The sequence below is a fragment of the Dermacentor variabilis genome, chromosome 6 (assembly GCF_050947875.1).
Source record: "Dermacentor variabilis isolate Ectoservices chromosome 6, ASM5094787v1, whole genome shotgun sequence".
Taxonomy (NCBI): domain Eukaryota; kingdom Metazoa; phylum Arthropoda; class Arachnida; order Ixodida; family Ixodidae; genus Dermacentor; species Dermacentor variabilis.
The window spans coordinates 35,057,156-35,071,831 of record NC_134573.1 but is presented as its reverse complement, the minus strand read 5'-3'; the positions used below and the strand labels follow the sequence as shown (position 1 = coordinate 35,071,831).

Sequence of the window (14,676 nt, the reverse complement as noted above, 5' to 3'; positions counted from 1 at the left end):
ACAAAGGCCAGAACGAGCACCATTAGGAAAACGGACACTGGCCACCTAGTGACCCGCTCTGCCTGAGAGAGGAGGAAAAGACTTTATAGGTCAGGCCTCGAAAGACTCGCCACACTTTTTGAGGCAGTAGTGTAAACAGAGGGTTGGTCAATGACCAGGAGAACAGATTGTATGCAAGCACTGTAATATGCAAAATTAGATACACAAACAATACAGCTAAAGCTAATAATGGCACTCATCTGGCACCCACCTGGCACTCACCTTTTATGGCTCTATGAAACTGCTTTACGTTCATCCACTATGTACAGTCGAATCCCGGAACAACGAAGTCCCACTTCCAACTAAATTTTCACTACAACAAAGTTTTTTTTATTCCCTGTCAATGTCCCACAGAACATAATGCGTCGAAATTCCCTCCAAAACGAACTACTTTACAAACACATTTTCACTTCAACAATGTTCTTACAGAGCAGACGTGAGCATAATTATTTGAGCTGTTTACTGAAACCCCTAAAAGCGTTTTTTCATGCCTTGACAAACCATCAACCTTAATAGCATAAAAAAAAAACATGAACTGGAGCTGCTTGGGCCATGATGCAACATAAACAAAACAGAAAGCCGCCATGCTGCATTGGTGATGGCAATATAACGTGCTCTTATGGAGGAGTATCCGAGCTCCAAAGAAACATATTGGGTCATATTGGTTAGAAAAATGGTGCGCTTACAAATAACATACACGCAATAATTACATGTTTATAGCATTTCTAATTATTCACTTCCAACAAAGTTCAGTGCAAATGGCTCGGCTGTATAACAGCAATTACAGTCGAACCCACTTATAACAATATTCAAATGGAACGAAAATTCCAATGTTATAACCGATAATTGTTGAAACCGGATTGCATAAAAAAATCAAAATGGGGGATGGCAGAGCTGATCATAGAAAACTATAATGGTGGTGAGGCCAGTGCCCCTCCTCACTACCTTCTTCCATCCGGCTGTCGATTGTGTTCACTTGTTTCACTGCTTCTTGGCCGTTCCGATCAAGTGCAACAAGCTGCGGCTGTCGGCGTTAAAAAATGATGTTGCTATAGTAGCTGCAAAGAGTGGTCACGGGTGGCAAGCGATATGCGAGCACCGCCGAGGCAGCGTTTTAGTGGGCCCAAAAGGGGCCTTTTAAAAAATGCAAGGAGGTTGCCGCGGCAGCCTGTCAGCTTGAGAAATCCAGAAGAAACACTGAGGCGAGATCACCACAAGCGTCTTGCCACATACGTTGCACTGCATTGCACGGGAAAACCCTAAGTCCATCAGCCTTGCCGACATCCTTATCCGTGATATCCAGCTGCTTCACGTAGTGCAGCGGAAGGTTCCTTGCGAAAACGAAGCCCCGGAGGGACGGAATCATCTGTCAGGCCTCCTGTGAGGACAATGTTGAGGCAGCCTGCCCTACTGTGTCATCGCTGTCGTCGTCGCCGTCGCTATCCAATGCAAGCACATTCGCGACGATCACCTCATCGGTTAGACACACTTAGTTTCCAAATTTATAGCCATGCGCTTTCTTTTGACCGGCAACGTTGTGCATTGGCAATTCTCAGCGGGCGGGTCAGTCATCTTCCGTTCCGGCAGCGAGTCAAAACAGACTGAGAAACCAAGTGGCCAGGAACGATTTCGACGCAAAAGACCAACACAGGCGATTACACTGTTTGCAGAACTGCGTTGAATGAGGAGCCAGCGAGCAAGATGCAAGCAGCACAGTTGTTGAGGTCCATACGTTTTTCGGAGGGTGGCGCGGCGTAGAGATCGGCACAGCCCATTCATGTTCGGAGGGGCGATGGCAGAGAGGTGCGCAGAGGAGGCCAGAAAATGAGCGCCAGGCGGCTGTTCAAGCAGTGGGCCATCGACTCGAATTTGTTTTCTTTTTTTTTTCTTTTCAAGAATTTCACATTTCACTACCTATCGGTTTGGACACCAAGCAGCCAGACTTCATTGTTATAACCGATAATGTGGCATGGGGGCATTGTAGTAAACGGGTTATTTCACAATGCAAAACATAGAAAAGTTCACGGTGCAGCAGCTTCTCATTGTTATGACTGATATTGACACGTGTACTTATCTTTATCGGACAACCACGTTTCGCCGCCTAACAAATGTAATCGCTCAGCGTGGGACGCGCCAGCATGTATCCGAAGTTTCTGGAAAGTTATCGATGCTTCTATTCGCTGTCTGTTGTCGCGGAACCTTATGTTATCTGATTTCATCACCTGACGCGAATGGTGTAGAACTTTGTGGAAGGCACGCGGGTCCGAACGATTAGTCTGGAACATTCGACGACTGCTCTATGAAAGCCGACGCACTTGACCGGCTGATCAGATTTTCGACGATTGCCGACCGTGTTCGCCGCTGTCATTGTGCTATAAGTGTAGCCTGTTTTTGTGGAAACAGGTTCGCCCAATAAAAGTTAGTTTTGTCTTTCACAGTATTTGATACTGTGTTCTTCAACGTCACCACCACGTGACATTTGGTGGAGGTGCTTTTCGTTCATGTACCGGACGCCCCCGACAAGCCGTGATCCAAGCCCGGACCGCAAAGAGAACACCAACGTAGTCCCGGAGCATTGAGCAAGCCGCCGTCTTCAACAGCTGCCCCCGGAGCACGGACTTCTACCTGAGAAGACCAAGAAGATTGTGGACAAGGCAACCCCAATGGCAGCCCCAGCGTCCCCCATCGTGCTGCAGCCTCCCCCCCCCCCCCCAGCCCAGGGAACCACCGACGTTCCGCGGATCAACATTCGAGGACCCGGAAACCTGGCTCGAGACGTATGAGAGGGTCGCTACGTTTAACAGTTGGTACAGCGATGACAAGCTGCGGCATGTCTATTTCGCACTGGAAGACGCCGCCAGGACCTGGTTCAAGAATCGAGAAGCCACCTTAACGACGTGGAACCTGTTCCGAAGCGGCTTCTTGCAAACGTTTACAAGCGTCGTGCGAAAAGAGCGAGCCCAAGCACTACTACAAACCAGAGTGCAGCTGCCAAACGAGACGATCACGATCTTCACGGAGGAGATGGCCCGTCTTTTCCGGCACGCCGACCTGGAAATGTCAGAAGAGAAAAAAAGTCCGCTTCCTGATGCGGGGCGTCAAGCAAGAACTTTTCGCAGGACTTATTCGTAACCCACCGAAGACCGCAGCTGAGTTTTCTGCAGAGGCATCGACGATCGAGAAAACTCTGGAGATGCGCACCCGGCAATATAACCGTCAGGGGCTCACGCCGCAGTACGCCATCCAAGGACTGGATTCCGGGGACCTTCAGGAGACCATCAGGGCCATTGTGCGCGAAGAACTGCGCAAGGTCCTGCCTTCGTCGCAGCCCCAAGTGGCTTCGATCGCCGACATCGTGAAAGAAGAGGTGCACCGATCGCTTGGAGTTCCCGAGCTGCAACCACAATTACCGCAGCCCCTGCCAGAAGCGATGACATACGCCGCCGTCGCACGCCGTCAAGGTCCCCCTCCACGACCACGCCAGGGCCCTGCAACGACGCAATTCCGTCGTCCGCCGCCACTGCCGTCAGCACGCCCACCTGTCGCCCAGCGCACCTACGCAAGGAAGACGGACATTTGGCGAGCCCCCGACCACCGCCCACACTGCTATCACTGCGGAGAAGCCGGCCATGTGTATCGCCGATGCCCATAAAGGGAGATGGGACCGCGAGGTTTCGCCGTCAACGCTCCGCGCCCACAGCAAGGTGAACGCCCTCGCGATATCGCCGACTACCTCGCCGCTACTCAGTGGAGCTCTCGACGACCGTCGCGTTCGCCATCACCAGGCCGCTACCTCTCGCCACAATGCCGACCATACACTGGCCCAGCCCGGGGCCGGTCAGCGAGCCCATATCCGGAAAACTAAAAGCAGCAACCAATGGAGGTGCGGTTGCTGTTCGTCGAACTGACGAAGATCCTCCACCGCCGACGAAGACAACAAAGAAACCATCTCGACGACCTAATGACGACACACCGCCGTCCCGACGAAGTCAGGAAGCCAAGACTACACCGACGAAAGATGGCTTGACGACGCGACGTTTCAGCTTCAGTTCAACACGACGCAGCCGTGATCCGACGCCAAGACCCAACTTCAATGCCAGACAAAGAACCACCGACCTCGACGTACTTCTCGACGGCCACGCAGTCGCTGCCTTAGTCGACACAGGGGCCGATTATTCCGTAATGAGTGGACACATCGCCACCCAGTTGAAGAAGGTTAAGACTGCATGGGAGGGCCCCCAAATTCGGACCGCTGGAGGACACCTCATTACGCCGACTGGAATCTGCACGGCAAGAATTAGCATTCATGACCGGACTTACCCTGCCACCTTTGTTATCCTGCAACAGTGTTCACGAGACGTCATTCTCGGCATGGACTTCCTGAACCATCACGGCGCAATCATAGACCTGAACTCAAAATCGATAACGCTGTCGGATGATCAAGCGATACCGCCGGAGAGCTTTCGCAGTCACCACGCCTTGAGTGTTCTCGAAGATCAAGTGAGCATCCCGCCTCGCTCGAGCATTGTTATTTTGGTCGGCACCAAAACACCCGCTGACGTAGAAGGCGTCATCGAAGGCGACCAAGGTCTACTGCTAGACCGTGAAATTTGCGTCGCAAGAGGGGTCGCTCGACTGCATGGAGGGAAAATTGAAGTGTTGCTGACAAACTTCAGCCAAGAGTTCAAGCACATCAACAAGGGCGCGACGATCGCGTACATTGAGGAAATTCTGGAAACCAGTAATGCGTTTGTCCTCTCGGATTCCGCTGCATCTACCCGGACGACGATGGTTTCTGAACCAGACTACGACATTAATCCAGGTCTCCTCGTGATTCAGCAACAGCAGCTCAGAAGTCTGCTCCGACGATACAAAGGCTGCTTTTCGAAGTGATCGAGGATTCGACAAACACCAGTCGCCAAGCACCGCATAATCACCGAGGAGTGCGCTCGACCACTCCGCCAGAGCCCTTACCGAGTTTCGCCGCGAGAATGTGCAGCTATAAGAGAACATGTCGACGAAATGTCGCGCAACGACATCACCCAGCCGTCGAAAAGCCCGTGGGCATCCCCTGTTGTCCTGGTAAAGAAAAAGGACGGAACCCTACGTTTCTGCGTCGATTATCGTCGTCTGAACAAGATCACGAAGAAGGACGTATACCCCCTCCCACGAATAGACGACACATTGGATCGGCTCTGCAACGCTAAATACTTCTCGTGGATGGACCTCAAGCCTGGCTATTGGCAAATAGAAGTCGACGAAAGAGATCGCGAAAAGACTGCCTTCATCACCCCAGACGGCCTCTACGAGTTCAAGGTTATGCCATTCGGACTGTGCCGGCGCCTGCAACGTTCCAGCGCGTCATGGACACGGTGTTAGCAGGATTGAAGTGGCAGACCTGTCTCGTTTATTTGGATGACGTCGTCGTCTTCGCTGGAAATTTCGACAATCACCTCAGGCGGCTTGTGACAGTACTAGAGGCCATCAAGTCATCAGGGGTTACTCTCAAGCCAGAAAAATGCCGCTTTGCTTACGATGAGCTTCTGTTCCTAGGCCACGTAATCAGCAAATCTGGTGTCTGTCCAGACCCGCAAAAGACAGCTGCCATCGCACAGCTCCCGCAACCCATCAACAAGAAGGCAGTGCGTAGATTCCTTGGCATGTGTGCCTACTACAGGCGCTTTGTCAAGAATTTTTCACGCATCGCAGAGCCTTTGGCACGTCTAACTAAATGTGATGTTGACTTCAAGTGGGAAACGCCGCAGGCTGACGCATTTGAAGAACTCAAACGACGCATGCAGTCGCCGCCGGTACTTGCGCACTTTGATGAGTACGCCGATACAGAAATCCATACTGACGCCAGTAGCACGGGCCTCGGTGCCGTTCTAGTCCAGAGAAGAAACGGAGTCGAACAGGTGATAGCTGACGCTAGCCGGTCGCTGTCAAAAGCGGAAGGCAACTATTCTACGACCGAAAAGGAGTGCCTCGCCATCCTTTGGGCTACAGCTAAATTTCGCCCTTATCTTTATGGCAGGCCATTCAATGTCGTCAGTGACCATCACACGTTGTGTTGGCTAGCGAATATAAAGGATCCTTCAGGAGAACTGGCGCGGTGGAGCCTCAGGCTACAAGAATACGACATCACTGTAAACTACAAGTCCGGACAAAAACACTCCAATGCCGATTGCCTATCACGCGCACCCATTGACCCGCCGCCACAAGAAGACGAGACTGACGACGCCTTCCTTGGAATTATAAGCGCGGAAGACTTCGCTGAACAGCAACGGGCAGACCCGGAGCTAAAAGGCCTCGTCGAATATTTGGAAAGGCACATCGACGTTGTCCCCAGGGCATTTAAGCGCGGATTATCTTCCTTCACGCTTCAAAACAATCTACTCGTGAAGAAGTTCTCACCAATCTGCGCCAATTACCTTCTTGTTGTCCCGTCAGGACTTCGTCCAGAAGTATTGCATGCCCTACATGACGATCCGACCGCTGGACACCTCGAATTTTCCCGGACACTATCGAGGATACAAGAAAAGTATTATTGGCCGCGCCTGACCGCCGACGTCGTCCGTTATGTCAGAACATGCCGAGACTGTCAGCGATGCAAGACACCGCCGACAAGGCCAGCCAGATTATTACAGCCAATCGAGCCTCCTTGCCAACCATTCCAGCAGATCGGGATGGACTTGCTGGGACCCTTTCCGACATCAATAACCGGAAAAAAGTGGATCGTCGTGGCGACGGACAACCTCACCCGCTTCGCTGAAACAAAAGCACTGCCGAAAGGTAGCACAGCCGAAGTGGCGAAATTCTTTGTCGAAAACATCTTGCTGCGACATGGCGCCCCAGAAGTCCTCATCACCGACAGAGGAATGGCCTTTACAGCGGAGCTCACCCAAGCCATTCTGAAATACAGTCAGAAGAGGCACAGGAGGACAACGGTTTACCACCCGCAGACGAATGGTCTTACGGAGCGGCTGAATAAGACCCTCGCCGACATGCTAGCGATGTACGTCGACGTCAAACACAAGACCTGGAATGACGTCCTGCCATACGTAACATTCGCTTACAACACGGCGGTGCAAGAAACAACACAGATCACGCCGTTCAAGCTGGTCTACGGCAGGAACCCAACGACGACGCTCGATGCAATGCTGCCGCACATCACTGACGTGGAGAACCTTGACGTCGCTACCTGCCTCCAGCACGCCGAAGAAGCCCGATAGCTCGCCCGCCTGCGGATCAAGAACCAGCAGAGGACCGACAGCCGACACTACAACCTCCGACGACGCTTCGTCGAGTACCAGCCCGGTGACCGTGTTTGGGTTTGGACCCCTATACGCCGACATGGACTGAGCGAGAAGCTTTTGCGTCGCTATTTCGGACCGTACAAGATCAACCGACGTATTGGCACTCTGGACTATGAGGTCGTGCCAGACGGCATTTCGCTATCACAGCGGCGCCGCTCACGACCTGAAATGGTCCACGTTGTGCGACTCAAGCCGTACTACCAGCGTTAATGAACTTTGGGGCTTCGCGTAACTGACCTCTGGACTTTGTTTCTTTTCGTTGTTTTGTTACTTATGTTTAATAAGTGTCCTTTTGTGTTTCGTTCTCTTATGTTTGTAGCATCGGGACATTGCTTTTTAAGAGGGGGGTATTGACACGTGTACTAATCTTTATCGGGCAACCACGTTTCACCGCCTAACAAATGTAATCGCACAGTGTGGGACGTACCTGCATGTATCCGAAGTTTCTGGAAAGTTATCGATGCTTCTATCCGCTGTCTGTTGTTGCCGAACCTTATGTTATCTGATTTCATCACCTGACGCGAATGGTGTAGAACTTTGTGGAAGGCATGCGGGTCCGAACGATTAGTCTGGAACATTCGACGACTGCTGTATAAAAGCCGACGCGCTTGACCCGCTGATCAGATTTTCGACGATCGCCGACCGTGTTCGCCGCTATCGTTATGCTATAAGTGTAGCCTGTTTTTGTGGGCACAGGCTCGCCCAATAAAATTTAGTTTTGTCTTTCACAGTATTTGCTACTGTGTTCTTCAACGTCACCACCACGTGACAATATACTGTTAAAACCGGTATCGTTATAAGTAGGTTTGACCATACTATACTAAGTAGCGGTTGCGAGGTCAAATCCCGGTAGAGTGCAATGAGGCGTTCGGGCGAGGCACGCTTGACAACGAAGGACTGAGCACCATTTTGTCATGGTCTCTCGAAGCTATTGGATCGTCAGCTAAAGCATGTCGCAGCTGACAAAAAAACGCAAGTTTTTGTTGCTAGAAGAGAAGGCTAGGGTTATCGCCCAGGCTGACGCTGAAAAGAAAAAAAAATTGGTCATCGCTGAAGAATTTGGTAATTTCGGCAAGCTCTCTTTCGACAATATTGAAGAGCAAGGATGCTAAAGCCAAAGCGCTAACTTCAGGGATGTCAGCAAAGCACAAGGTGACTCAGCCGGTGCACGAGGCCTTGGACAAGACAGATTACACCTGGTTCGTGGAGACGCGGGTCAAGAAAATCACCCTTGGCAGTGATATTGTGTGGCAACAAGCACTGGATTATGCCTGCATGCTAGGAATACAGTCACCGATCGTTTATTTAGACCTCACGGGGACTGTGGAAATGTCCAAATAAACAGGTGTCCGAAAAAGCAGATTAAGAAAAAAATTAATAAATCCTTTATTTCCACGCATTTATTCAAGCTGAAATCATGAATGCGCCACTGCACGCTGTTCCATTTACACGCAATCAGATAAGCCTGAATCTCGGAGATGGTCGTACGGTCACTATAGGCGGCTGAAAGCACAGTCTCTGCTTGTAAACACTCCGCATGCGACAGCAGCGTAGCACATGGTGCATCATCTTCCGACTCGGAGTCATCATCCGGCGGTGCAGCAGAAACCTGACGAATGATCTCGCCGTCGTCAAGTTCTGCGCATGTCAGTGCAGCAGTGTCAGCACCTGTGAAACTGTCGAATGAAACAGTGTCCGGAATCGCAATGCAACTACTGCGCAGGTCTCAGCAGAACATTTTTGGCGTCAGTCGGGAACACATTGGAAGGCGACAAATCCTAGGCCTCCTGGCACCCGCTTGCTGGCATTCCCCAGCACAGCCTGCGCGGACACTGTCGGCGCCATTAGACACTTGACGCGATGTTTCCGTATGCCGCGTTGGATCACCACAACCTCGACACAGCACACAAAACAAACATCACCACGCCGTCACGCTGACACCAGTTGCACAAACGAAAAACGTGGCCTGCTCGCAGCGTCGTGCACGAAGAAAAAAATCAGCTACTGGATTGTCTTGACATGGCTTACTGAGCTGAGACCAGAACTGCTGTAGCCACTCTATCGAACCAGGCAGAAACGATGATGATGAGTGGGGATTTGGCGCCACTTCGTGGGGCAGCAAGGAGGCTCCATTCGAAACAAAAACTGCGTTCAGCAAGTCGAACCATGCACCGGTCAGAGTCGGTGCATGGTGCTCTCGATCGAGTTGGCTCAAGGAGTGTCCGAAAAGTCAGACGAGAGGTAGCAAGGTGTCCGAACTTTCGGCAGTTGTTATACATTATGGCGTATGGGGAGAATGGCAGTGCCGCAAAGCAGACCGAATAATTGAGCATGTCCGAATTTTTGGAGTCCGAAAAATCAGTCGGCGACTGTGGATGACCTTTAGGCCAGCGTAGGTCGGCTGAACAGATTCAAGTCACGCCACAGGATCCTCAGCAAAGTTTTGTGCGGTGAAGCCGCTTCGGAGGATAGGGACGGCGCCACTGCGTGAACGTCAGCCAGCCTTGCAGGCATGCTGAAGGACTATGCACCATCAGATATTTATAATGCCGATGAGAACGGGCTCTTCTACGAGATGCTGCCCACCAGGACCCTGGATTTTAAGGGGCTGCGTTGTCACAGAGGCAAGCAGAGTAAGAAGAGAATTACCATGCTCCTGTGCACTAATATGGACGGTTTGGACAAGCGGCTGCTTTTGGTCATGGCAAAAAGTGCCAAACCACGCTGCTTCAAAGGAAATCGCAGCCTTCCCGTGAAGTATGTGGCTGACACTCAGGCGTGAATGAACCGAGCTATTTTCGGAGAGTGGGTCGAAGCCTTCGACTGGGAGATGGGCAGGCAAGGCCGAAAGGTTTGTCTACTTTTAGACAATCGTTTCATCCACATCATAGAGGACACTGGTACGCAAAATGTGCAGTAAAGTTTTTTCCACTGAACTGCACCTCTATCATTCAACCCCTCGACCAAGAGGTCATACAGAGCGTCGAGCAGGCCTACCAAGAGCACCTTATTCAAAGGCTGCTTCTGAACAAGCAGTTTGGCCGCAAAACAAAAGTGGCCCTCTTTATGGCGCTCCAAATGATTGCCGCTTCGTTGTGCGCAACGAGAAGCGCCATAATCTGCAACTGCTTCCGCCATGCTGGGTTCACTGTGCAGGCTGCCGAGACTTCAAACTCTGCGAACGAAGCTAGCAATGGAGACGGGTTTGATGAAGTCACAGCCACGTGGGCAGCCCTGCAGGAAAGTGGGCATACATCGACATACGTCCCAACAAGTACATCCAAGCCGACTCATGCGCAGTGATGCATGAAAAATTGACAGACCAAGTAATCTTAAAGAATGTCCAGGAAGACCATGTTTCGTTGGACAAAGGTGAAACAGCCATGCAACGTGAGCCCGCACCACTGACTACATCGCAGGTCATGGATGCATCTGATACCACCAGGCATTGCAATGGGTCCCAGGACACCAATGAGGCAATGGCTCTGTCGGCGGCAAGCGAGAGTTACGTTATGCCATCGCTTGGCAAGAAGCACAAACAAGCTAAGCTGACTAATTTTTGGAAGTAAAGCTTGCTGTTTGCGTCAGCGAGTCACGTGTTGCCTACGTATTTGATATCACGACAATGAATTTCTGAGACAACGAAATTTTTCATGTGCCCCGTCAATTTCGTTGTAGCGGCATTCAACTGTAGCTGTGTTTAAACACACATTGATGGTGATGTATGATAAGATGATCTAGTCCGACTCCTCAGTGTTTTTGGAATTTTTGGTTGCAAGAGACGTTGGTTACAAGAGACATGTTTCCCGGGTTCCTTGAGTGTCTCTTGTAACGAGGTTTTACTGTATCCGAGCTTGATATATGTGGATCAACTGCATGCAATTAATTCTGAGACTCTGACGTCAGCTTGGTTCATATGGTTGCAACTAAAAACCTCACTGAGCCCTTCGTTCTCTCCTTATTCCTCTCGTTCATCAATGATGAAGCACCTTAGCGACACTGTTAATATGTCTGCCATTTCGGACAGGCAGCTTACCTGGCAGTTTGGTGAGCGCAGGTCCCATAGCCGGAGTGACTTGTCTAGGGAACCTGACAGGAACAGGTCGTCCACAGGTGACGTGCAAAGAGTCACCACCCTGGGCACCAGTATCAACGGTCAGTGACAGCAGCAAATGACCAGCATTTCCACTATTACGAAGCAGATGTGGACCAGCTTGTCCGACAGTATCCCATGCACAATTCTTGAATCTGTCTGTGACACAGTACTGCGATACTAGTACTACGGTGTCCCACCTGCTCAAGCATGCAATAAGTAATTTCATCATTAAAGGGACAATAAAGAGTAAAATGATTTCACCTGCATTACCTTTCCACTATATACCAACAAGGCAACTCTTACGAAGACAGGTGGTGACGCCACCTTGAATTTACCGCACCAGTTCGCAGTGACCTCAAGGGTGTCCGCTAGGGCCTAGTTAATTATTTATAGGTTGAAATGATAAAAAGCCAGAATGAACATGGCTAGTTTCATGATGCGTCAACTTTGAAATCTGTGACGTCACACTGACATACTGGCACTGGTGCTTCAATGCAAAATTTGCAGAATAGAACTTTGACCTGCATCCTGTCTTTGAATAATCAACCTATTATCTTAAGATTAACTAGAATAAAAGCTTAAATTGATTTCATGTTGCTCTTTAGTGTCCCTCACTGACTCAAAACAAGTGCAGGTTCAAACACAATGCTGTGGGTTAGAATGGAATCCTTGCGATCACAGATGCTATTCACATGATAACACAAGTTAGTGAGGCATACCTGCCAACCTGGCTAGATAAAAAATCGGAAGACTTTTTAATCGCACCAACAGAGGGGGGGAGGGGGTTTGCATTCACTGTTTCAGCTTCCATTGGGACTGGGGGGGGGGGGGGGGTCAAACTTTCAGGCAGTGTTCGATGAGTCCTTGTGCAGGGACCTTGCAGTAGCAGGCTTTGCTCACTTCAAAAAATTTGTCCGAGTAGCTTTGCTCAAAATATGGTCCAGACTGACGGCCCTTCACTGGCAGCAGGTGTTGGAGGGTTGTGTTGCACATTGACGAGCGGAATTCAGTCCCTGTTTTTTGCGCCGTGCTAAAATCCTCTCACATTCTGCCATGCTATACGGTATCATGAGTAAATCGAGCATCACCTCAGCAACTCGGTGAAACAAGTTTTCCATCAATGTTTTTCATTTTTCCAACCACATACCACTGCACGTCCCACTTTTCTTCATTCAGAATGTGCTCTTGAAGACTGTACGCCTGTAGTGCAGCAAACTCAGCTTCGAGATCATCTAAAGCATCTTCAGCAGATTCATTGGAATCTCGGAGCAGCAGCTGAGGGAAACTCTGAATAAAAAAACGAAGACTCGAGAGCGATGCCTGTGAAATTTCAGGTTGGCCACCTACGCACTCTTCCAAGTTGTGTTTCAGAGTTGCGTCGACATCCATAACGCTTCACCTCATTGCATTTCGGAAACCTTTTCCGTAGAAGAGGCCCATCGTGGTTGCTGACACTAAGGGGTAGGTTGTGTTCGACGAGGAATCCCGTAAATAGGCACTCCACACGTATTACACTGTCGTCACAGTTGTTCCGGAGAAAGTTCACTATGTTGTCTTGCTGCTCAGTGGTGCGTTGTGGAAACGTGCCAAGTCGCCTTTGCCACCGTGTGCTGACGTCGCATCCACACGTTGTACAAAATGCATAAGGTTCTCCTTTTCTTGATGTCCAAAAGCATGGTAATTCAGAAGTATAAGATCGCAAAAACTTCTGCAAATACCTGTTCTTGGGCTCTGATAGTGCCATGGCATCAAGCACACGAGGATTGTAACTTTACATGTGCACCGCGTACACATGACCTAGCCAACACTAATCATACACACAAGCAGCAGCAAAAAGAAGCACCATGGAGGAAGGCCTGCATGAAATGCAAGAGCTACGTTGGCTCTGGCTTTGGCCGGCTTACTAGGCAACGTAGTCGGCTGCTTAGTCGGTGATACCGATGGTGTTAGTGTGGCTGTTGTTGATGATGCTGATGATTACGATGTGGCTTTAGATTTCGCAGTGCCGGTTTTGCAAAAACCATTCTTGCGCAAACAGAGACCACTTTTCGGGAGATATAAGACAGTGATCATACAATCGGAAAGTTCAGTAAAAAATCGGGAGTCTCCCGGGCGAATGGGGAGGGTTGGCAGGTATGGTGATGCTTCAGTCAAGCTATTGATGCATCAGTCTGGCCGAGCAGACTGTGCTGCTAAAATTGATGCCTCCCTCCTGTCACACCGCATACATCTTCGCTTAGATATGGCAAACGAGAGGCTGAATGGGATGCACTACATCCTCAGAGAACCCCCAGTGGATTTGGGGCACCCTGTTTGCGGACCATTGGCTGGCACAACAAGACAGCAATGATTTGGCAGGGCAAGGCTGGTTAACCCTGTACGAGTGCCGACAAAAAATCCAAAAATGCATTCAGAGCAACAGGATTACACCAGTGCCAAAAATTTGCACCAGCAGCGAAGTAGAATAAACTTGGTTAAGGCAATATTAGCTGTTCCTGTCTGTTTGAGCTCTGCGCCACCAGGTGGCCACTGCAGGCCACTCCTGTTTACACCTCTGCCCCAACCACCTGCGTCCACCTGCATTTACCCAAATACCAGACAAACTAAAATTCTCAATTTTTCTGTGTTTGGAACATTTTGGTGGGGGAATTCGTGTTTGTATCAAAATGGTGCAATTGGCGTAGTAGTACCACCCCCGAGATGGCCAAGTATAGAACTAGCTCTGTGTCAAAAGGTAGGACTAATCAACGAGGCTGAAAAGTGGACAACCTGCAAAAAGCAGCTGCAATAAACACAAGGTGCAGGGCAATATGATCAGGCATTGCTTCCAGAAAAGCCGAGTTTTTTAAGAGCAAGAAGATAGTTCCAAAAACGATCTGAACAATGGTTTTGATGACATGCCAGATGCTAGTGGAACCCTGGATGATGGAGTGAGACTGTATGCAAGCATGAACAACTTCAGCGAAGACGAGAGCAGGAGCGACAGATTAAAACTTCACGGACTATTTGAGCGCTGAAAAAGATGTGCAGACATCTTATGCAGACTTGGAAGGCGAGATCTGCCACTGTGGGCCTTCCAATGAAAATGGAGGTGATGTCCTATGGTTCGGCAAAGTACTGTGGCAAGCAGTCGTGCATCGATGACTACTTCAAGTGAAAGTTTTGGAGATGAAATAAAGGTGTAGTGCTGATGCGGCATCATTTCAAGGGTTTATTTCACTTTTC

At 50.0% G+C, this 14,676-nt stretch overlaps 1 protein-coding gene across 4 annotated transcripts in view; it reads right to left on the bottom strand.

Annotated features, from left to right (window-relative positions):
- Wdr82 (WD repeat domain 82) overlaps window positions 1–14,676 on the bottom strand; it is a 61,027-nt gene that overhangs the window by 22,885 nt on the left and 23,466 nt on the right. For all 4 annotated transcript variants that reach the window (XM_075694952.1, XM_075694950.1, XM_075694949.1 and 1 more), the window contains exon 4: window positions 11,392–11,491. Coding sequence is in view for 2 of the 4 variants with exons in the window: in XM_075694950.1 (XP_075551065.1) it covers window positions 11,392–11,491 (100 nt within the window). In the remaining 2 variants the exon portion in view is untranslated. The remainder of the gene's footprint in view (window positions 1–11,391; window positions 11,492–14,676) is intronic.